This window comes from Lepisma saccharinum, chromosome 30 (assembly GCF_977018435.1).
Source record: "Lepisma saccharinum chromosome 30, izLepSacc3.1, whole genome shotgun sequence".
NCBI lineage: Eukaryota > Metazoa > Arthropoda > Insecta > Zygentoma > Lepismatidae > Lepisma > Lepisma saccharinum.
Window position 1 is genome coordinate 20,580,211 of NC_139258.1, and position 17,236 is coordinate 20,597,446.

At 37.4% G+C, this 17,236-nt stretch overlaps 1 protein-coding gene across 3 annotated transcripts in view; it reads right to left on the reverse strand.

The window, feature by feature from the left end:
* Positions 1–769: 769 nt before the first annotated feature.
* Positions 770–17,236, reverse strand: part of LOC145982006 (U2 snRNP-associated SURP motif-containing protein) — an 89,613-nt gene continuing 73,146 nt past the window's right edge. For all 3 annotated transcript variants that reach the window (XM_083115545.1, XM_083115544.1, XM_083115546.1), the window contains one exon: positions 770–1,842. In XM_083115545.1, coding sequence (XP_082971671.1) covers positions 1,722–1,842 — 121 coding nt within the window. In that variant the 3' untranslated portion in view covers positions 770–1,721. The remainder of the gene's footprint in view (positions 1,843–17,236) is intronic.

Here is a 17,236-nt window from a genome sequence, read left to right on the forward strand (position 1 = left end):
GGTTGAACATCTGCTATGGCCCATCCAGTCATCGGACCTGAACATTGGGGTATTTTGGAGGATCAAGTGTGGCGACGTGTCCCTTCACCAACAAGTCGTGAACTCATCGTTGTGTTTCAGGAGAATTGGCTGCAAAGCCCTCCTCACCGCTGTGCAGGACCTCTATTGTTCCTTTCCCAGATGTGCTGCTACTGTACTGGCCACCAAAGGCAGCACACCACCATACTAATAAAGGCTAGTGTTTGCATTCCAGTGTTCCGGTTTCCATGTTCACCACCTGTAGATATTGTTGTTCCATCCATTTCATAATTAACCCAAGAGGTGGAAAATTGATGTAAAATAACCAAAATGCAATGACGTAGATGTTCACACGATGAACTGACGCAATTTTTTCACAAACCAAGATCTTACAGGGACACGCAGCAGTTACCAAGCAACTAGATGAAACCAGGGCTGGCTCAGTTGGTAGAGCAATTGCACGGTATGCCAGACACCTGGGTTAGAGCTTGCATTTTTTGCTCAAGTTTCTAGGAAAATCATACCTTGTTTTATCTTAATATTTTGAGATATTCACATCACTTCTACAGGAAGGAGATGAGTTTGGGATGCTAATGTGAAAGAACTGATTCGGATGCGAAGCTGCAGTATTGAGATAAAACCCATTCTTATAAAAAATATGTGGACATATAGTGTTAATACTAGCATCATGATTATTCAGTACTGGAAAAGAAAATATGTAGGGTAACAATAAAAAACTAACAAATTATTTCTACATGATGGCTGTATTTGCATGTACAGAAAATTAAAGGGAACAAAATATGAATTCATTCATGTTGCTACAGGCAAGAACACAAATTTAATTTGTACCACTATAACATGAAAATGGATACTTTTCAATAAATTATGTAAGAAATCACTTTAAAAATGATGTTAACATTGTAAAAAGAAAAATCTGAATCCCCTTTTGGGGTAGCAAGGTTTGTACACACAAAATTTAACATGCGTGAGCGAGTTCTTTTACTAGCAAGTTACAATGGAAGATGCAAAACACCCTGGAATCCATTAATAACAATTAATAATCGGGATAAATAAGCCAAGAATATTATGCATTGCAAGGCTTGAGTTGTAACACATCTTGACATTGTACTTTTAATCGAAGCTTTTTCGTAATGAGCTGTGAGCCTGAAAAGAGGGACGTTTCAGATCGACAGAACATCATATCAGCATTCATTATGTAAATAAGGTTTAACTCATGATTAAGCAACAGGTGGAACACATATTAAGTTCATTTTTGTGATGCTGTCATCAAGTTTTTTAATGTTCTCACATTGTGTGGCACATGCATGCAGTAAGCTGCAAGTATTTACCTCGCATTCTAATGACCCGTTATCTTTTCCATTAATTTGTCATTCTAGAAAAACCACGCCATCCTGACAATCATTCATATGGAACTCTGCCAGGTACAAAATGCTCCAGATAACCGCACTGTCATGTCGTCATTGATTCCCGTGAAAGAGCTACCGTGGCTACCTTTTCTCACTTTAACACTGGACTTGGTATGAGGAAGCAACTTTTATCTTTTATTTGATCACGTATACTCACAACTCATCAACACTATCTGTACAAAAAATTCTCACTGTATATACACACAGACACACATGTGTACTCACACTTGCACGCAAACATTCACATAGCACATATACACAAACATGCTTAGCAGTTTAGTGCTTGTGCTTATGTTTGTGTTTACGAGGTGGTGGCGATCTTGAGAGAGACTTGTTCTTTTTGTACGGTGATCTGGATCTTGAACGACGTGATTTTCTGGGACTACGACTCCGTGACCTATAAATATATTTAAAAAAAACAAAAAAACAAGTGATTAACAAATTTGTTGAAGTTTTGTGATAAGAAGTAATACGGATTTTGAATTTTAAAAATCATTACAACAGATAGCTGTACAAACAAAGAAAATTTATGTAAACTATTTGCTTGAAAATAATAAAACAAAGATTATAAAGTTTACTGATAAAATTCCACCTATGTTTTCTTCCCTGGGGGGGACTAAGGAAACAAAAATCTTTCGGCTTTGCAGCAGGATCAGTATTAATGGCAGGAAAGTGATTTCCTATTGCTGATTAACTTATCAGTTATTTCATTTATTTCAGAAATTGAATGCAACAGGTATATCACTTATTTATGGCGTTCATTATCCAATAATTGAGGGGTCTAGTGAGAGAGGGAGCTATGCCACAAATCTTGAAAATTTTATTTTTTGCCATTTTCAGTCTTCTCCTACCATCTGTCATCTATCATGTGAACTACAACCATGTTGCATAGCTACCGCTTGTTCTGCAGCAGATTTTCTGAGTTCTTGAATACGTCCTCATCAGCATTTTGAGTGAGAGAAGGAGCTATGCCACTTACTGATGGTGTCTGCAATAGGAGTGGCAGAGGTTGTGTTGCAGTAACCGGTGCAAGATTTAATATCAGCCCTGAAGTTAAAAGATCTAATGGCAATAATGCCTTATATTCCTCCAGTTCTTCATGGTGTTTTCCAAAAACTAAAATCCACAGAAACAATGGACAGTGAAGATCCTCCAGAAGACATATGAAGTTGTCTTTATGTAACCCTGTGAACATGATTTACACTCAGGCAAAAGTATTTAAGCCTTGTTCAAAGTATTTGATGTGCTAGATTGATTTTTCCGCATGGGTATACTACAACAATATACCACACATGTTCATAATAAATGGTATTTATATTGAAATTCATATTTTTCCTTTTGAATAATTTACCTAACAATATGTTCAGAAAAAAAAAATTACCCTTTGTTATACAAATTATGACAACGCAATGCTTTAGAAAACTCAATTTATTTCCATTTCTTGTCAAAGTGGCATAGCTCCCTCTCTCACTAGACCCCTCAATTTTGTGATAACATTATTGATTAATTGCACAGATCAATGTAGAATACAGACAGAAAACACACTTAACAAACATACAGGTCTTAGGTTCTATCGTAATTTATGTAATTTAGTATATTCCTTTTCAAAATTGCGGTTGGGCAAAATAAGTCCACACTGTTTTCACTTTTGATGGTATCATTAAATGTTTTACACATATTCCAAATTGGGGATATTGCCAGAGTGTTGGTTCTATTACGACGGAGGCTGAAGAGTTGCATTCTTGGTCGTAATTTGCTTGAGGGGACGTAGAAGTTGAGCTGTGACAGGGCAAAAGGAGCTTCAATGAGATTATTTAAAATTTTATGGAGGACAATGAGCTGATGCATGATGCGTCTGTTGTTGAGAGTTGTTAGGTTAAAATAAGGCTTTACATTTATTGATTGATTTGCTTTATTTTACTTCGCTTTTCTGCCACTTTTGGCTAATTGCGAAGATGGAGATGAGTGATGATATGATGAATGGACACTCACAAACATCCATGTCCAGGCCGGGATTCGAACCCGGGAGCCCTGGCATCATAGCACAATGTACTAACTACTCTGCCACGAGGGCCGCTTTACGTTTATTATTCATTGTTTAAATAATATCGCTTTGAACCAATACTGATGCTGGTATTGTTCCCACCAATAGCAATACCAATACTTTAAAATTGTAACAATTAAGTTGTTCAAAATATTAATATGCAAGTATAATATTACACTGTACTTATATGTATCAATTTATAATAGTTTTACTTTAAAACATTGAAGATTTACATTAGAATATTAATAGAATAGAACATATTTAATCGCAAAATAGGGTTTTCCCACAATACTGGTGCACTATGAATAAAAACTTAAAATTCTGCATAATTTTCAGGATAATTAGACACTGCGAAAGTGTAGCACAGCAGGTTTGCAGCCTGAATGAAATATGAACCCTGGAAAAGCATTGGCATTCTGATATCCGATACAGTAGCATCAGTATTGGCTCAGGCCCAATTGTTTTACCTTCATACCCATAGCTTTATTATTTCAAGTACAAATGTTGTTCCACACGGTACCTATTCCACATAAAAAAGTTATGCCTCCCAGTTGGTATAGAAGTATGTGCTGTTATGAAAAGATCTTATTGTGTAAGTGATGGATAGGATCTAATTATAGTGAGACGTTTATTGGTTCAGCAGAGCACATTTTAATTCACACAGTCTGGAGGGTTGGAGTCTTCAGTGTTGGGAGTCATGTTGCTCATAATTGTATGTTACAGTACGAATAGCCGTGATACTCATGAAATTATTCTGTACTGCAAAAATGGTGCAGTTTTCTATGGAAGAATGTGTTGACATTGAGGAATTTGACAAAGTCTGGCTCCATGAAGAAAACTATCTATTTTAACCTTTACTCATATTATGGTCGATATATCGACCATGCAGCTGATTACAAAATTCCTGTTTTTTATTATCTTTATACTTTTCTTATAGGTCTTATTTTGTCAAATAAGTGTACAAATTTAAATTTGCGCCAAAAGGCCTAGGCGAAACCGAAAAAATGTTATATCTCGTACACTATTTGACCAACCTACTTCGGGTAACTTTTGTTTTGCAGCTAAAACATCAGGGCATGCAACCGTGCATAAATCAAAACGCCAAAGCCAATAAGAGGGGTTGGGTGGGCCTCGTTCCCCAACTTCCAATGAAAAAATCATAAAAATGGGGAGTTTGCCCCCTTTTCCCCTGCTATTTTGGGAAGAGGAGGCAAACTTTAGCCTTATTTTCAAAGAATGATTCTTTCTCAACCGAATGAAAGTCATTTCATGTTCCTGGGTGCATTACATTATAGAATATGTGAAAATACTCCCCATTTTTACGATTTTCTTTTCATTGAAAGTTGGGGGCCACGGCCCACCCAACTCCTCTTATTGGCTTGGGCATTTTGATTTTGGCACGGTTGCATGCCCTGATGTTTTAGCTGCAAAACAAAGTTACCCGAAGTAGATTGGTCAAATAGTCTAAGAGTTATAACATTTTTTGTCAAATAAGTGTACGAATTTAAAATTCGCGCCAAACGCCTCGGTGAAACCGGGGTTACTTTCTGACGACCCCCTCGGCAGAGTAAAGGTTAAGCAAATATTCTGGAATCAAGGTACCCACAACCACCACAATTCAAGATGTGTATAAGAAATTGAGGCTCTCCCACAACATGCCAATTTGTGCTGACCGAGCTCTGATGAAGAGGTTTTCTCAGGCAATCAGCCAGGTGATTTCCGGATAGGCTTCTGAGCTTTAGAGAGCTAACGTCACTCTCATCTTCAGGGATTGAAGACCGTTCTTGCTGATTGCCCGAGAAAACTTCATTTTTCGCCGTCAGAAAAGCTTCAAGAATTATTTAAAAGAGTTCTGTTTGCGAGCATAACATGCAACTATTGTCCATGAATTGAAGAAACCGAAAAAAGCAAAATGAGTTGCTTATTGCGACTGGCTCCTGTCTGTGATCGTTAATGGTTTCTCGGACTCCATGCTCCTTTTTATGCCAGATGTGTGGTTTCATCTGTCTAGTTATGTGAATTCAGAGAAAAACCCACGTATTATGCAAAGGAAAAAATAGACATTACATTGTCAGAAATGTGCGAAACTGGTCCTATTTTTTTTCACTGACACAATCAACAGAAAATGAGAAGAAAAATGGCTTCTTTTGACAAGACAGTGCAACCAGCTTCACATCAAAGCAGAGTATCAAAGAATTGTTTATTGATGACAGGATTGCCAACGAAGACCTGTGGCTTCCTTGACCTATCATCCTGCAATTTTTATTTATGGGGAGCACTGAAAGGAAAACCCTTGGACGACTGACCTGATTATCACATTACAAATGTGATACAGAACCTCTCTCCTCAAGAATTATGATGTGTTACTCAAAACATATCATGACAGGTGCAACAACATCTGGATGTCAGTGGAGGGCAGTTCCAAGACTTATATAACAGGTAGGCCGTGCCTTTATATCATTACTTCTCATGTACATGTACTGTATTTACTCATGTATAATGCCCACTTTTTTCCAAAAATTTTCCCCCAAAAAACTGTGGTGCGCATTATGCACGGAATAATTCGGACAGCCAACTCCATGATTTTGTGGCATTTGCATTGATTTTTCATGTTTAAGGAACCATATCGTGTTATATATTGTTGTCAAGCTTAAATTCTGCAGTTTCTGAATATGGCAACAGTATTCAATTCAAGATGGTGACAGTAATGTGCAATGCTGTTGTAATAAGCTCATCACAACATGAAGGAACGTTCTGATTTTTATGTACTTTGGATGAAAGAAAAGATAAGGAAAAAGAAAATAACAAAATGTATTACTGGCCAAATAATATGTGTATGTAAATACCTTCATGAAAGAAATCTTGTGCTGCTAACTGGCAGTTTGAGGGTCCATAATTGAGGGGTCTAGTGAGAGAGGGAGCTATGCCACTTTGACAAGAAATGGAAATAAATTGAGTTTTCTAAAGCATTGCGTTGAGTCATAATTTGTATAACAAAGGGTAATTTTTTTTTCTGAACATATTGTTAGGTAAATTATTCAAAAGGAAAAAATATGAATTTCAATATAAATATCATTTATTATGAACATGTGTGGTATATTGTTGTAGTATACCCATGTGGAAAAATCAATCTAGCACATCAAATACTTTGAACAAGGCTTAAATACTTTTGCATGAGTGTAAATCATGTTCACAGGGTTACATATGATCTACATAAAGGCAACTTCATATGTCTTCTGGAGGATCTTCACTGTCCATTGGTTCTGTGGATTTTAGTTTTTGATAAACACCATGAAGAACTGGAGGAATATAAGGCATTATTGCCATGAGATCTTTTAACTTCAGGGCTGATATTAAATCTTGCACCGGTTACTGCAACACAACCTCTGCCACTCCTATTGCAGACACCATCAGTAAGTGGCATAGCTCCTTCTCTCACTCAAAATGCTGATGAGGACGTATTCAAGAACTCAGAAAATCTGCTGCAGAACAAGCGGGAGCTATGCCACATGGTTGTAGTTCACATGATAGATGACAGATGGTAGGAGAAGACTGAAAATGGCAAAAAATAAAATTTTCAAGATTTGTGGCATAGCTCCCTCTCTCACTAGACCCCTCAATTGTTTGTCACTTTTTCCCTTCTAAAATCAGGGTGCGCATTATACACGTGTAAATACGGTATTCATACAGCAGATGTATTCATATGCCAAATGGAAAGTGTACCAGTTTTATGTAAGTCACCCTATAGTACGTTACTTACAGGTTTGCTTATTTTCAGGTATGAAGGTGCTAGAATAAAGAATATCAGCTACAACAAGATAAAAACATGATTTTTTATGGAAAAGGAAATGAGCCCAAAATGAAAAAGATAGTTCACAATTCCATTGTGTACCAACCCTAGTTTATGGAAGTGAATCCTGGATAATTTGTGAAAATGAAAATAAATTTTACTTACGGTTGAAATGAAATACCTACAGAAAGTAAATAGAAAAACAAAGAAAGAGAAAATGAGAAACCAGAGAATTAATATGCTCTGCTGTGATATTTCACAACTTTCTAGTTTGTATAATCAGGCTGAATGAAACAGAACCAAGAACCCAAGGAAATCAACTACTGATTGTTGAATCAGGTCCAAGATAGCTGATTGTTTAGGTGACAAAATTTATGATCACATTTGTGCAACTCTTGTTTGCAATTATATTTTTATCTTCTATCACTGTGTTATTGTCTTGATTGCATATTTTGCTATTATTGTAACTATGTGAAATAAAAGATCAGAAATATTTAATTTATTTTTCAACATTGCTTTATAATATGACACTGGCCAATGTCTTTCGAGGAAAAGTAACGGCTTCGGTGGGGTGTGCAAAAACGTAAGGGAGATTTCACACTGAAGCGACTAGCAAGATGTGTCACTTGGAAGTGAACCCACAGTAATGAATGCAACCTTTCGAACCGAAGAGACACAACAAGTTGCATGTGTCGCTTGGATTAGGCTGTTTTATCAATACCGTGTATCGTGTTGCCTCACTCTGTTGCTCGAACATGCACGGTTAATGTTTTGTTTTAAACTGAATGGTCTCTTGTTGCTTGCTGCGGTGTGAATTCTCTATGTTGTTTGGGTCTGAAATCTCCTCAAAATTTCCACAGTATGTATAATTTTTATTATTTTCACAACAACATTGTGGGGAGAAATGGATTTTGTGATAAAATAATTATCTTATGTGATAATTTGTATCATGTAGATTTACATGACAATTAAAAACCATACGTAAGAATTTCTAAATATTCTGAACTACCATATTCTGTTTTATTTTCGAAGTTTCAGGATTGGTATTGATGGAAATTGATATTGGAACCCAAAGTTGCACCAGCTTAGTCCTAATCTAAATTGTTCCACAATTATTTCAGTTTACAGTATGAGGGAACTTATATAATGAAGACAGTAACATTTAGTATTTGTAAATATACGGAAGCAAATTACCAACTATTTCCCTGTAACGGTCTATCCACATGGGAAATTAATAGAACCGTTACAATTAAGTTGCATGGAATAAACTGGTAATTTGCCTTTGTATTTATTGTACTACTTTCATTCCACAAAAGCCAGAGATGAGGGGACAGGTGAGTGGAAAAGGTTACATAATTTAGAACTGCATAATATGTATTTATGTCCAGATATGATTAGAATAATTAAATCAAGACTACTTAGATGGACAGGCCATGTGGCACGAATGGGAGAGGAAAGAAGAGTTTACAGGATTCTTGTTGGGAAACCTGATGGTAAGAGACCTGTACGAAGGCCAAGACGAAGATGGAGGGACAACGTTGAGATGGACCTAAAGGAAATCGGTACGGATGGAAAAGATTTGGATTGATCTTGCCCAGGATAGGGACAGATGGAAGGTTTGTGTTGCTGTAGCCATAAACCTTCGGGTTTAACAAGGCTAGAGAGTTAGTTAGTTTCATTCCCCAAACATAAATATATGTGAGGATGAACAGTATGGTAATCAGGGGCAACAGGACAATTGCAATACACAACAGCTCACAACACAAACCCAACAGAGGAGGATGATATTGGTTGAGAGTCCAGGTACACATGCCTTTTTGTATGCAAGCATGCATTTTTCTTTTTCTTATGCGGAAGATAAGCTGACACTTGAGTGCCATCCAAAAAGAGTGATGGAAAATAAAAATATGATTCAAGTATTTCTATTTAGCATCACTTTCTGCCACTTTTAGCTAACTGCAATGATGAGGATGAGTGATGCTGGAATCCAAAACTGAGAACTTTGGTGATGGGACCAAAAGTCAACCCTATACTGAGCTAAGACCGAATATGTCTCTACTGAAGAAAGATAAAAGAATTCTTGCTTCAGGCAATGAAAAACATGGTAGCAAATTATAGCACCAGAAAAAAGTACATATTTATCTATAGAACTGATTTTTTAAAGTTCTAAATTAATTCATTTGCAATTGCTGAACCTTCTCACGTAAATATAGAATATAAGAGAAATAAACTTAAAATGTTTGTGTGACACTTGACCATGAAATTTCTAAAAGCATACTAGTTCCAGAGGAAATGAACAAAACTTTATCAGAAGTCATCACATGTAATAAGAAATAACGTGCTATTGATCAGCTTTTGGAAAGTTACGTTTCAAAAGCAACTAAGCACCAGTTAACGTCGCCTCACTCAAAAATTAACTCTGTTAATAATTTTGAAATGTAACTCGCTTACTTCTTTGTTCCTTTATTCTAGATTATCTATAAAATGTACAGCAGCAGTTAGGATACCACTTAAATGGTAAGTCAGTTCCAGCTTAGCCTACCTGAGCATGAAGTGTACCTAAAAACAATCATTCACCTTACACAAACTTTCAAATCAATGCTTTACAATCTACACAGTGTGCTAAATATGAAAATATTGAGTAAGAAAATGAACATCCTTATAGTTGAAAAAAAATAGTGGCTCAAAACAATTGCTTGCATCAAATACAGAGGCTGATTCATTTATATTGAGCTGAATTCAATGTGCCACTGTACCGTGCATGTGCAACGCATCGCCGTGAGATTGCCCCGAGGCAAGCAACAGTTTCTCGTTAGTCACGCAGTAGAGCAGTGTGGTCGAGCGTAGTCTGATCTCGCCGAAACTGAACAGATTCTGGGAGGGGTACATTGTTACCCTTTCCGACGGTAAGTTCACGGCGTCGCGCATCGTAGAAATGTGTAAAGTGCATAATTTTTGTGTAGGTCGTGCCACTGTGATTCGTATTATATGGAAATATGTGGCACAGAGTCCTGGGCCCACCACACCTACGTGAGCAGCTAGAAACTGGCCTCCTGTGAACAGGACCCTGCCGCTATTGCATGTTGTTCGGCGTATAGCAACCTCCAAAAATCCCCCCACGCAGCGTGCAATGGCCAGCAAATGCCGCACATCGCAGGCGACAATCAACCGCGGCATTCACAGGTATTTACGCCTCAAGGTCATTCACAAGAGCAGTGTGCACGCCCTGAAACCATGTCGTGTGGCTGAGCGAAAAAGGAACTGCGGAGGCTGTATGAACGTCATCTAGCGGGTGATCGGTGGAAGTGGAACAGGAAACTGGAATTTCTGCAATTCCCTTCTCTGACATTCCTGTCAATACTCCAGATGCCAGTCCAATGGACTATTGTGCTTTCGGACTCCTCAAGCGGCGCCTGTCCCATCGTTGAGTCCTCACCATCTCTGGCCTGTGGAAAGTCTGTAACGAGGAGTGGGATGGAATACCCATGGTCCAGCTGCAACGCAGTCTTCTGCAATGGAAACTCCGATGCCGGGAGTAGTGTAATTGGATTGTTTCAAAGTAGTACTTAGTAGGTATCCTCTTTTTTTACCAATTGAATATCACTTTTTGACATATTTTGACAATTTTTTGTCGATGTTTTAGCGTTTAGCAATGTTTTTAGTACAATTTTCACTATACTCATTTTTCCCCCACTCGTACTTGGTAGGTATATTATGATCTTACGTGATACAACTTAACCTATCCTTTTTTTACGATTATTTAATTTTTTTACGATCCTAAGTGATATAACTTAACCTATCATTTTTTTTATTTATGCACTGTTTGAACGTCATCATTTGAGGATCATATTTTGTAGGTATTTTTTTTTTTATCAATCGAATATAAGTTTTTGACATATTTTGACAATTTTTTGTCGATGTTATAGCATTTAGCGATGTTTTAGTACAAATTTTCACTGCACTCATTTTTTCCATTTATACTTGGTAGGTATATCACGATCTTACGTGATACAACTTAACCTATCTTTTTTTTTTACGATTTTTTAATTTTTTTTACGATCCTAAGTGATATAACTTAACCTATCATTTTTTTTATTTACGCACCGAACTAAGCTACAAGGGACTCTGTTTGTTTTAATATTTTAGTATTATAAGGTTTTCACAAATTTTATATAACCTAAAATGTGTTGGATGTTGATTTTTAGTATGTGGCAATTTTTTATGAATTTTAAAACTGCTCTGTGACCCTCTCGTTCTTCACGTCGTAGGCGAAGGACTTCTCTGCAATTAGGATGACACTGCATAGGGTATCCTCGGGCAAGGCATCGTGGAACTCGCAAACACCCACTCTACAAAAATTCTACTATATGATCTTTCACTGGCTAAGCTAACCTACAAATAGGAATTGGCAGCACTGACTTATAAACCCACCGGGTCTTCTTGGCATGTTTTTTCATGATGTGTTGCCAGGCTATTGGGCATCTTGGCGTATACAATGTATATATTTTGAGAGGGGGGTTATAGCTTTTTATGCTGTACGAATACTAAAAACTTGACAGTGACAACCAACAGAGTAAATAAACCTACATGCAGAAACTAACAACACTAGTTTCTGACAGTGAATTTGAAATAAAATATTAAACAAAATACATGAGTAAGCACTGTGATTACAAATAATACCAGTGTTATGCCCCCCCAACTCCAACTGGACAACTGGGGAAAATAATTGTACAACAATTTGTACCTAATTGTACAATACTTGTACCTAATTGTACAACATATACACAGACATAAAAAAAAGAGCCTTCCCGTAACTTACTTCATGCACAATTTATATGATTTTACAACTGTGAAAAGAAAGCATATGTGTTCTGTATGCACACATTTATTCTTATTTTTCGAAGTTGAATGGAAGCACATGTTTTTACGCTCTCGTAATACTGACCTTGCCCCAGTGATTTTAAATTGCTTCCATCCGTTTTTTTTTTCTGTGTTATTTCCGCATGCACGCAACATTCGTTTTCAATAGTTTAATGAAATACAGAAGGAGTGTTAGTTTAGCAGGTTTTGAGTTTACAATTTATTAAATTAAACAATAATTTATGTAAGAATATACTTGTACTTACCGAACACAAAATAATAAAAAGCACATGTGAATCTTTGCGTGTGTTCATGTTATATGACGACTGAGTAAAAAAATAATGTTGACTCCCCGAAAGATAAAAGTTCCTGGTTCGACATCAGATGCATGCAAATTTTATGTTTTGCTCTCCAAAATCTTGATTTTTATGTTTGTGCTATTTGTCATACAGCAGAGGAGAAGAGGGGAGAGGGGAGGGGAGGGGGTACTATTAGCGCCATCTATTAGCAAACAATAGAAATAAAAAAGTAGGGTCAAACTTTTTCAACACCCAAAAATTTTAAACGTCCTCGTTTAGTAATACGATCAGCAGAAGATGTTTGAAGGAGTACTCTTAGTCGAGAAAGCTAATTGCTAGGGCCCATATATTGCTAAAATGTTCTTTAATTTACATATTTCTCATACCGCCATATGTTGTTCTAGTTGACTTCTTCCAAAAAAATGCTAATTAGCGAGAGTTAATTAAGCAAGGCAAGTAAAAGAAGCAAATAGGACAATATGTGGTGGCGTGGAAATATGTAAAAATTCGATAAAATTCGAATTAAAATTGGGGGATATTTTGCATTTTTTTCCTATAATATACAAAACATTTACCGTACATAATTTTTTCTATTTACAACAGTATAAAATAAGAGGAATGTGTGACAATATCCATATTAATTAGGAAGGTATGTTGTATGCTAGGTTAGCTAATTGCGTCTTCTACAGCTTCACTGTATAGAGGAAAGATGGAAAAAGAGAGCTCTACAAAAACTAACGCTCTTAACAATATTGTACGCCCCGTGAAAATTATATATAAATAAGGCATAAGCGTATTATCTGCTTTCATGTCAGATTTTCCCGACCTGTGAGCTGTAGTGTTTAGGTGACAAACGACACGCTCAAATATAATACCGTTGACAATATTGTACGCCCCGTGAAAATTATATATAAATAAGGCATAAGCGTATTATCTGCTTTCATGTCAGATTTTACCGACCTGTGAGCTGTAGTGTTTAGGCGACAAACAACACGCTCAAATATAATACCGTTGACAATATTGTACGCCCCGTGAAAATTATATATAAATAAGGCATAAGCGTATTATCTGCTTTCATGTCAGATTTTCCCGACTTGTGAGCTGTAGTGTTTAGGCGACAAGCGACGCGCTCAAATATAATACCGTTGACAATATTGTACGCCCCGTGAAAATTATATATAAATAAGGCATAAGCGTATTATCTGCTTTCATGTCAGATTTTCCCGACCTGTGAGCTGTAGTGTTTAGGCGACAAGCGGCTCGCTCAAATATAATACCGTTGACAATATTGTACGTATATTGTATTGTATAGGAGACTAGAAGCATATAATTTGGCAAAAAAAAAAAAAAAAAACCAAGTAAGGTCATAGAGAATAGTTAAAAAAAGTAAACAATTATATTTTGCATTGCACAGCATTAGGTATTAAATAACATACCCCCAAAAAATCTCTGCATTATGCGTTCTGAAAAAAATTGCCCCCCTACGTGCCAAATTGCTATGTCAAGTAAACATTTTTAAAAGCACTGTCGTACTTGTGTGCCGGGAAAGCGAATATGTGCAACCAAACTGTGCTCTAAGTGTGGAAAAAATATTTCTATTGCCAACTTCAAGTTGTTTTTTTTTTGATGCGTATATATATTATTATTTTTTTAACAGAGGAAGAAAGTCCGTGCTTCGGAAAACGCGGTGATGTACGTAGTGATATTTTTCTTCTCCTGCTCAGACTTGTACCAATCTACTGTGTACCGTCTTCTTCCCTGCATTGCCTCGTTTAGTTCGTCCGACCTCTCGTCCAATTTTTCCCCTGCAGCCGAAAGCAGAATGTTGAGATCAGCGCACCTCAGGCCACTGATCTCCCGAAGATGGTTCTTGAGAACCATTTCACAAGGGATGCGAAATTCCGGTGTTGTTTTTGCTATGATTATAAGTTTTTTTACATCCTCACAATCTCCGTTTACTGCGTGTTTAAATATTTTACATAGTAGCTCGGGCGGCAAATCAGTTATACGAGACATGTTGTTATTATTATTATTTTTCACTCTATGTTATTTATATACCCTACCCCAATTTTTGTTTTGTGTTCATGGCGATGGTGGTAGAGTGCCACACACGTAAATTTGCTGTTGCGTAGAAACGAATTTTCGTTTCGTCTCCCTCTCTCTTAGCATCATGTGTTCTACCCTGCTCGATAACCTTCGCTATTGTTGCCACATTGTCATTCCATTCCTGGACACACTCGCGCAAACATCATTGAAAACAATTGAATAGCGCTCCAGCTCGCGGTTCCCACCGTTCGGTAGGGACGCTAATGTGGCAATATAGCACGGTGTAGTGCTTGCTTTTTTTATGCAGTGCATGTTTATTGGCTAGCTAGTAACTAGTGTTGCCAACTGTAATAATGAAGCACTATTTCTGTCATGGAAGGGGAAAAGGCAGGTAAAGTGGCGGTGAGTTTTGTTGGATTGGAAGCACCATATTTTTATTTTATACTAAGTATTTGACCGGTTTGACGTTGTGTGCGTGTATTGCGTGTGTGTATGTAAAAGTGTGTGTTTGCTAATGAACGTTAAATTCCATAATGCCTCCAGTTCTGTCGAAGTTGAAATCAAAAACCTTGCATAGCCAAGCTCGGGAAATTCTAAGCAACGTGCACGAGTTCATGAAGGAGGAAGCCAGTCATGGTGTTAGCATCCCAATAAAGCATTTTGGCAAGAGAGCAGCGAACAGCAGCAACAAATTGTTCATATTTCATAATTTTGGAATTATTCAAAATAAATAAATTATGTAGCTCCAACATCATTTCAACTCTGGCTCCGGCACGTGTTCTTGTAGAAATTGCATAGAGGAGACTGTTATTTTTGCTGCTTAATGCGATACATATTGTTTTCTGTGTTAAAATTGCCATGCTTTGATGGGTGATAAGCCTATTGAAAAACTGTGATCGAGCGAGATATTCTTTTGCGCTGAATAGTATTGAAATAGCATAAGAAGTCTCATTATTTATTTTATATTTTGATGTTTTAGTTAGGAATATATTGATTTTCAATTTTCCGCTGCTACGTAATGACCGGGGGGTCGAAATAGAGCGGCATCTGCCGCCACCTCCCAGGGAGGCAAAATGACTAGTGCCGGCCCTGGTTCATAACAAAAGAAAAAGCCGCGCAGCTTATCGTCTAGTGGCAGTATATGTACTTGTTATTGTTGTGGAAGCCGGCATTCTTTGTAAATGTACAACAAAGGCAACCGACTGTCGCCGATCTCAGAGAGGAAATAATAATACTGCTTCAGGAGGAGTGTTATGGTGCAATTGTAGCGGTTTAATACGTTGGCATGTTATTATCTGCCGTTGCAGTTTCATACCAGTGTATACGGGTTTTGGAAGTGAAAAGTTAGAACGCCACCAGTGCATTCATTAATGCAATGAAAAATAATATATATATTTTTTTATTTTGCTTGAAATCACTCAAATAAGGAATCGTATGAAGAAGTCTTCTTTGCAGCATTTTTGGTAATTTTACTTATGTGTTAGTTCATATTTTGCGAATTTTTTAGTCCATATGTATGTAGCTACACACAAAGTCACTTGTTAGTACATATTAATTCTAGTCCTGGTATAATGCATGATGTTTAAAACTCAACGTTAGATAGACCTGAATTCTCTAATTTTATTGTTGTACGTAACAGCTGTGCATCGGCGCACTGCAGCGATTTTTCTATCTGCTCCATTAACAACACTGCTTTTTTAGTTGTTTCGCGCATCGCACGGCAGAATTATCTGCGCTGGACTCTACCCAGTGCGGCAACCTGTTCACCCAGCGATGCGTTTCTGCTCACGAACTTTTCGAAAGCTGCGTGCTCTAACTTTCTGTCTGCTTCGTGACGTGCATCCAGATCCGTCTGCATGGTGTTGTAAGCGATGTCGTGATTTTTGCATGCGGCGTCCAACGGATTCACACTCTTGTCCCCTCTCTTCAATCTTTTCTCGAGTTTGGTACCCGGTCCGCAGTACTGGTAGCCAGGTAAATGCATCTCAAAATTAAACTTGTTACCTTTTGAGAACAGGCACCTGTACGTGTTCTCGAAAAGTTTGGAGCAATCCAAATACCAACAACTGATGAAACTGTACGATGGTCTGGACATTGCAACGTTCGCCTCGGAAATAAAACCACTCGACGATTGTCGTGAAAATTCAGTCGTTGTGTTTGACGACGCTATCCTGGAAAATCAAAATGAAATTCGCAACTTTTTCACGCAAGGTCGTCACAAAAAAAAATGGATTGCTTCTACCTAGCTCAAACGTTTTCCAAAATTCCAAAAACAGTTAGTACGCGACAACGCTAATTTCATATGTTTGTTTCGTCAAGATCACACCAACCTCAAGCACGCGTACGATGACTACGTAGGCGGAGACATGAACTACAATCAATTTTCGGAACGTTACTGCTCTACTTGCTGGAACGGTGATGATTTCGGATTCGCGACGATCGACATGACGAGGAAACCCAACGACGGAAAATACAGAAACAAAATCAACGACTTTCTAAACGTTGCAACGTTGTGAGAAACGACGTTTATAAATATACGTTTAAACGTTTAAACGTATATTTATAAACGTCGTTTCTCACAACGTTGCAACGTTTAGAAAGTCGTTGATTTTGTTTCTGTATTTTCCGTCGTTGGGTTTCCTCGTCATGTCGATCGTCGCGAATCCGAAATCGTCACCGTTCCAGCAAGTAGAGCAGTAACGTTCCGAAAATTGATTGTAGTTCATGTCTCCGCCTACGTAGTCATCGTACG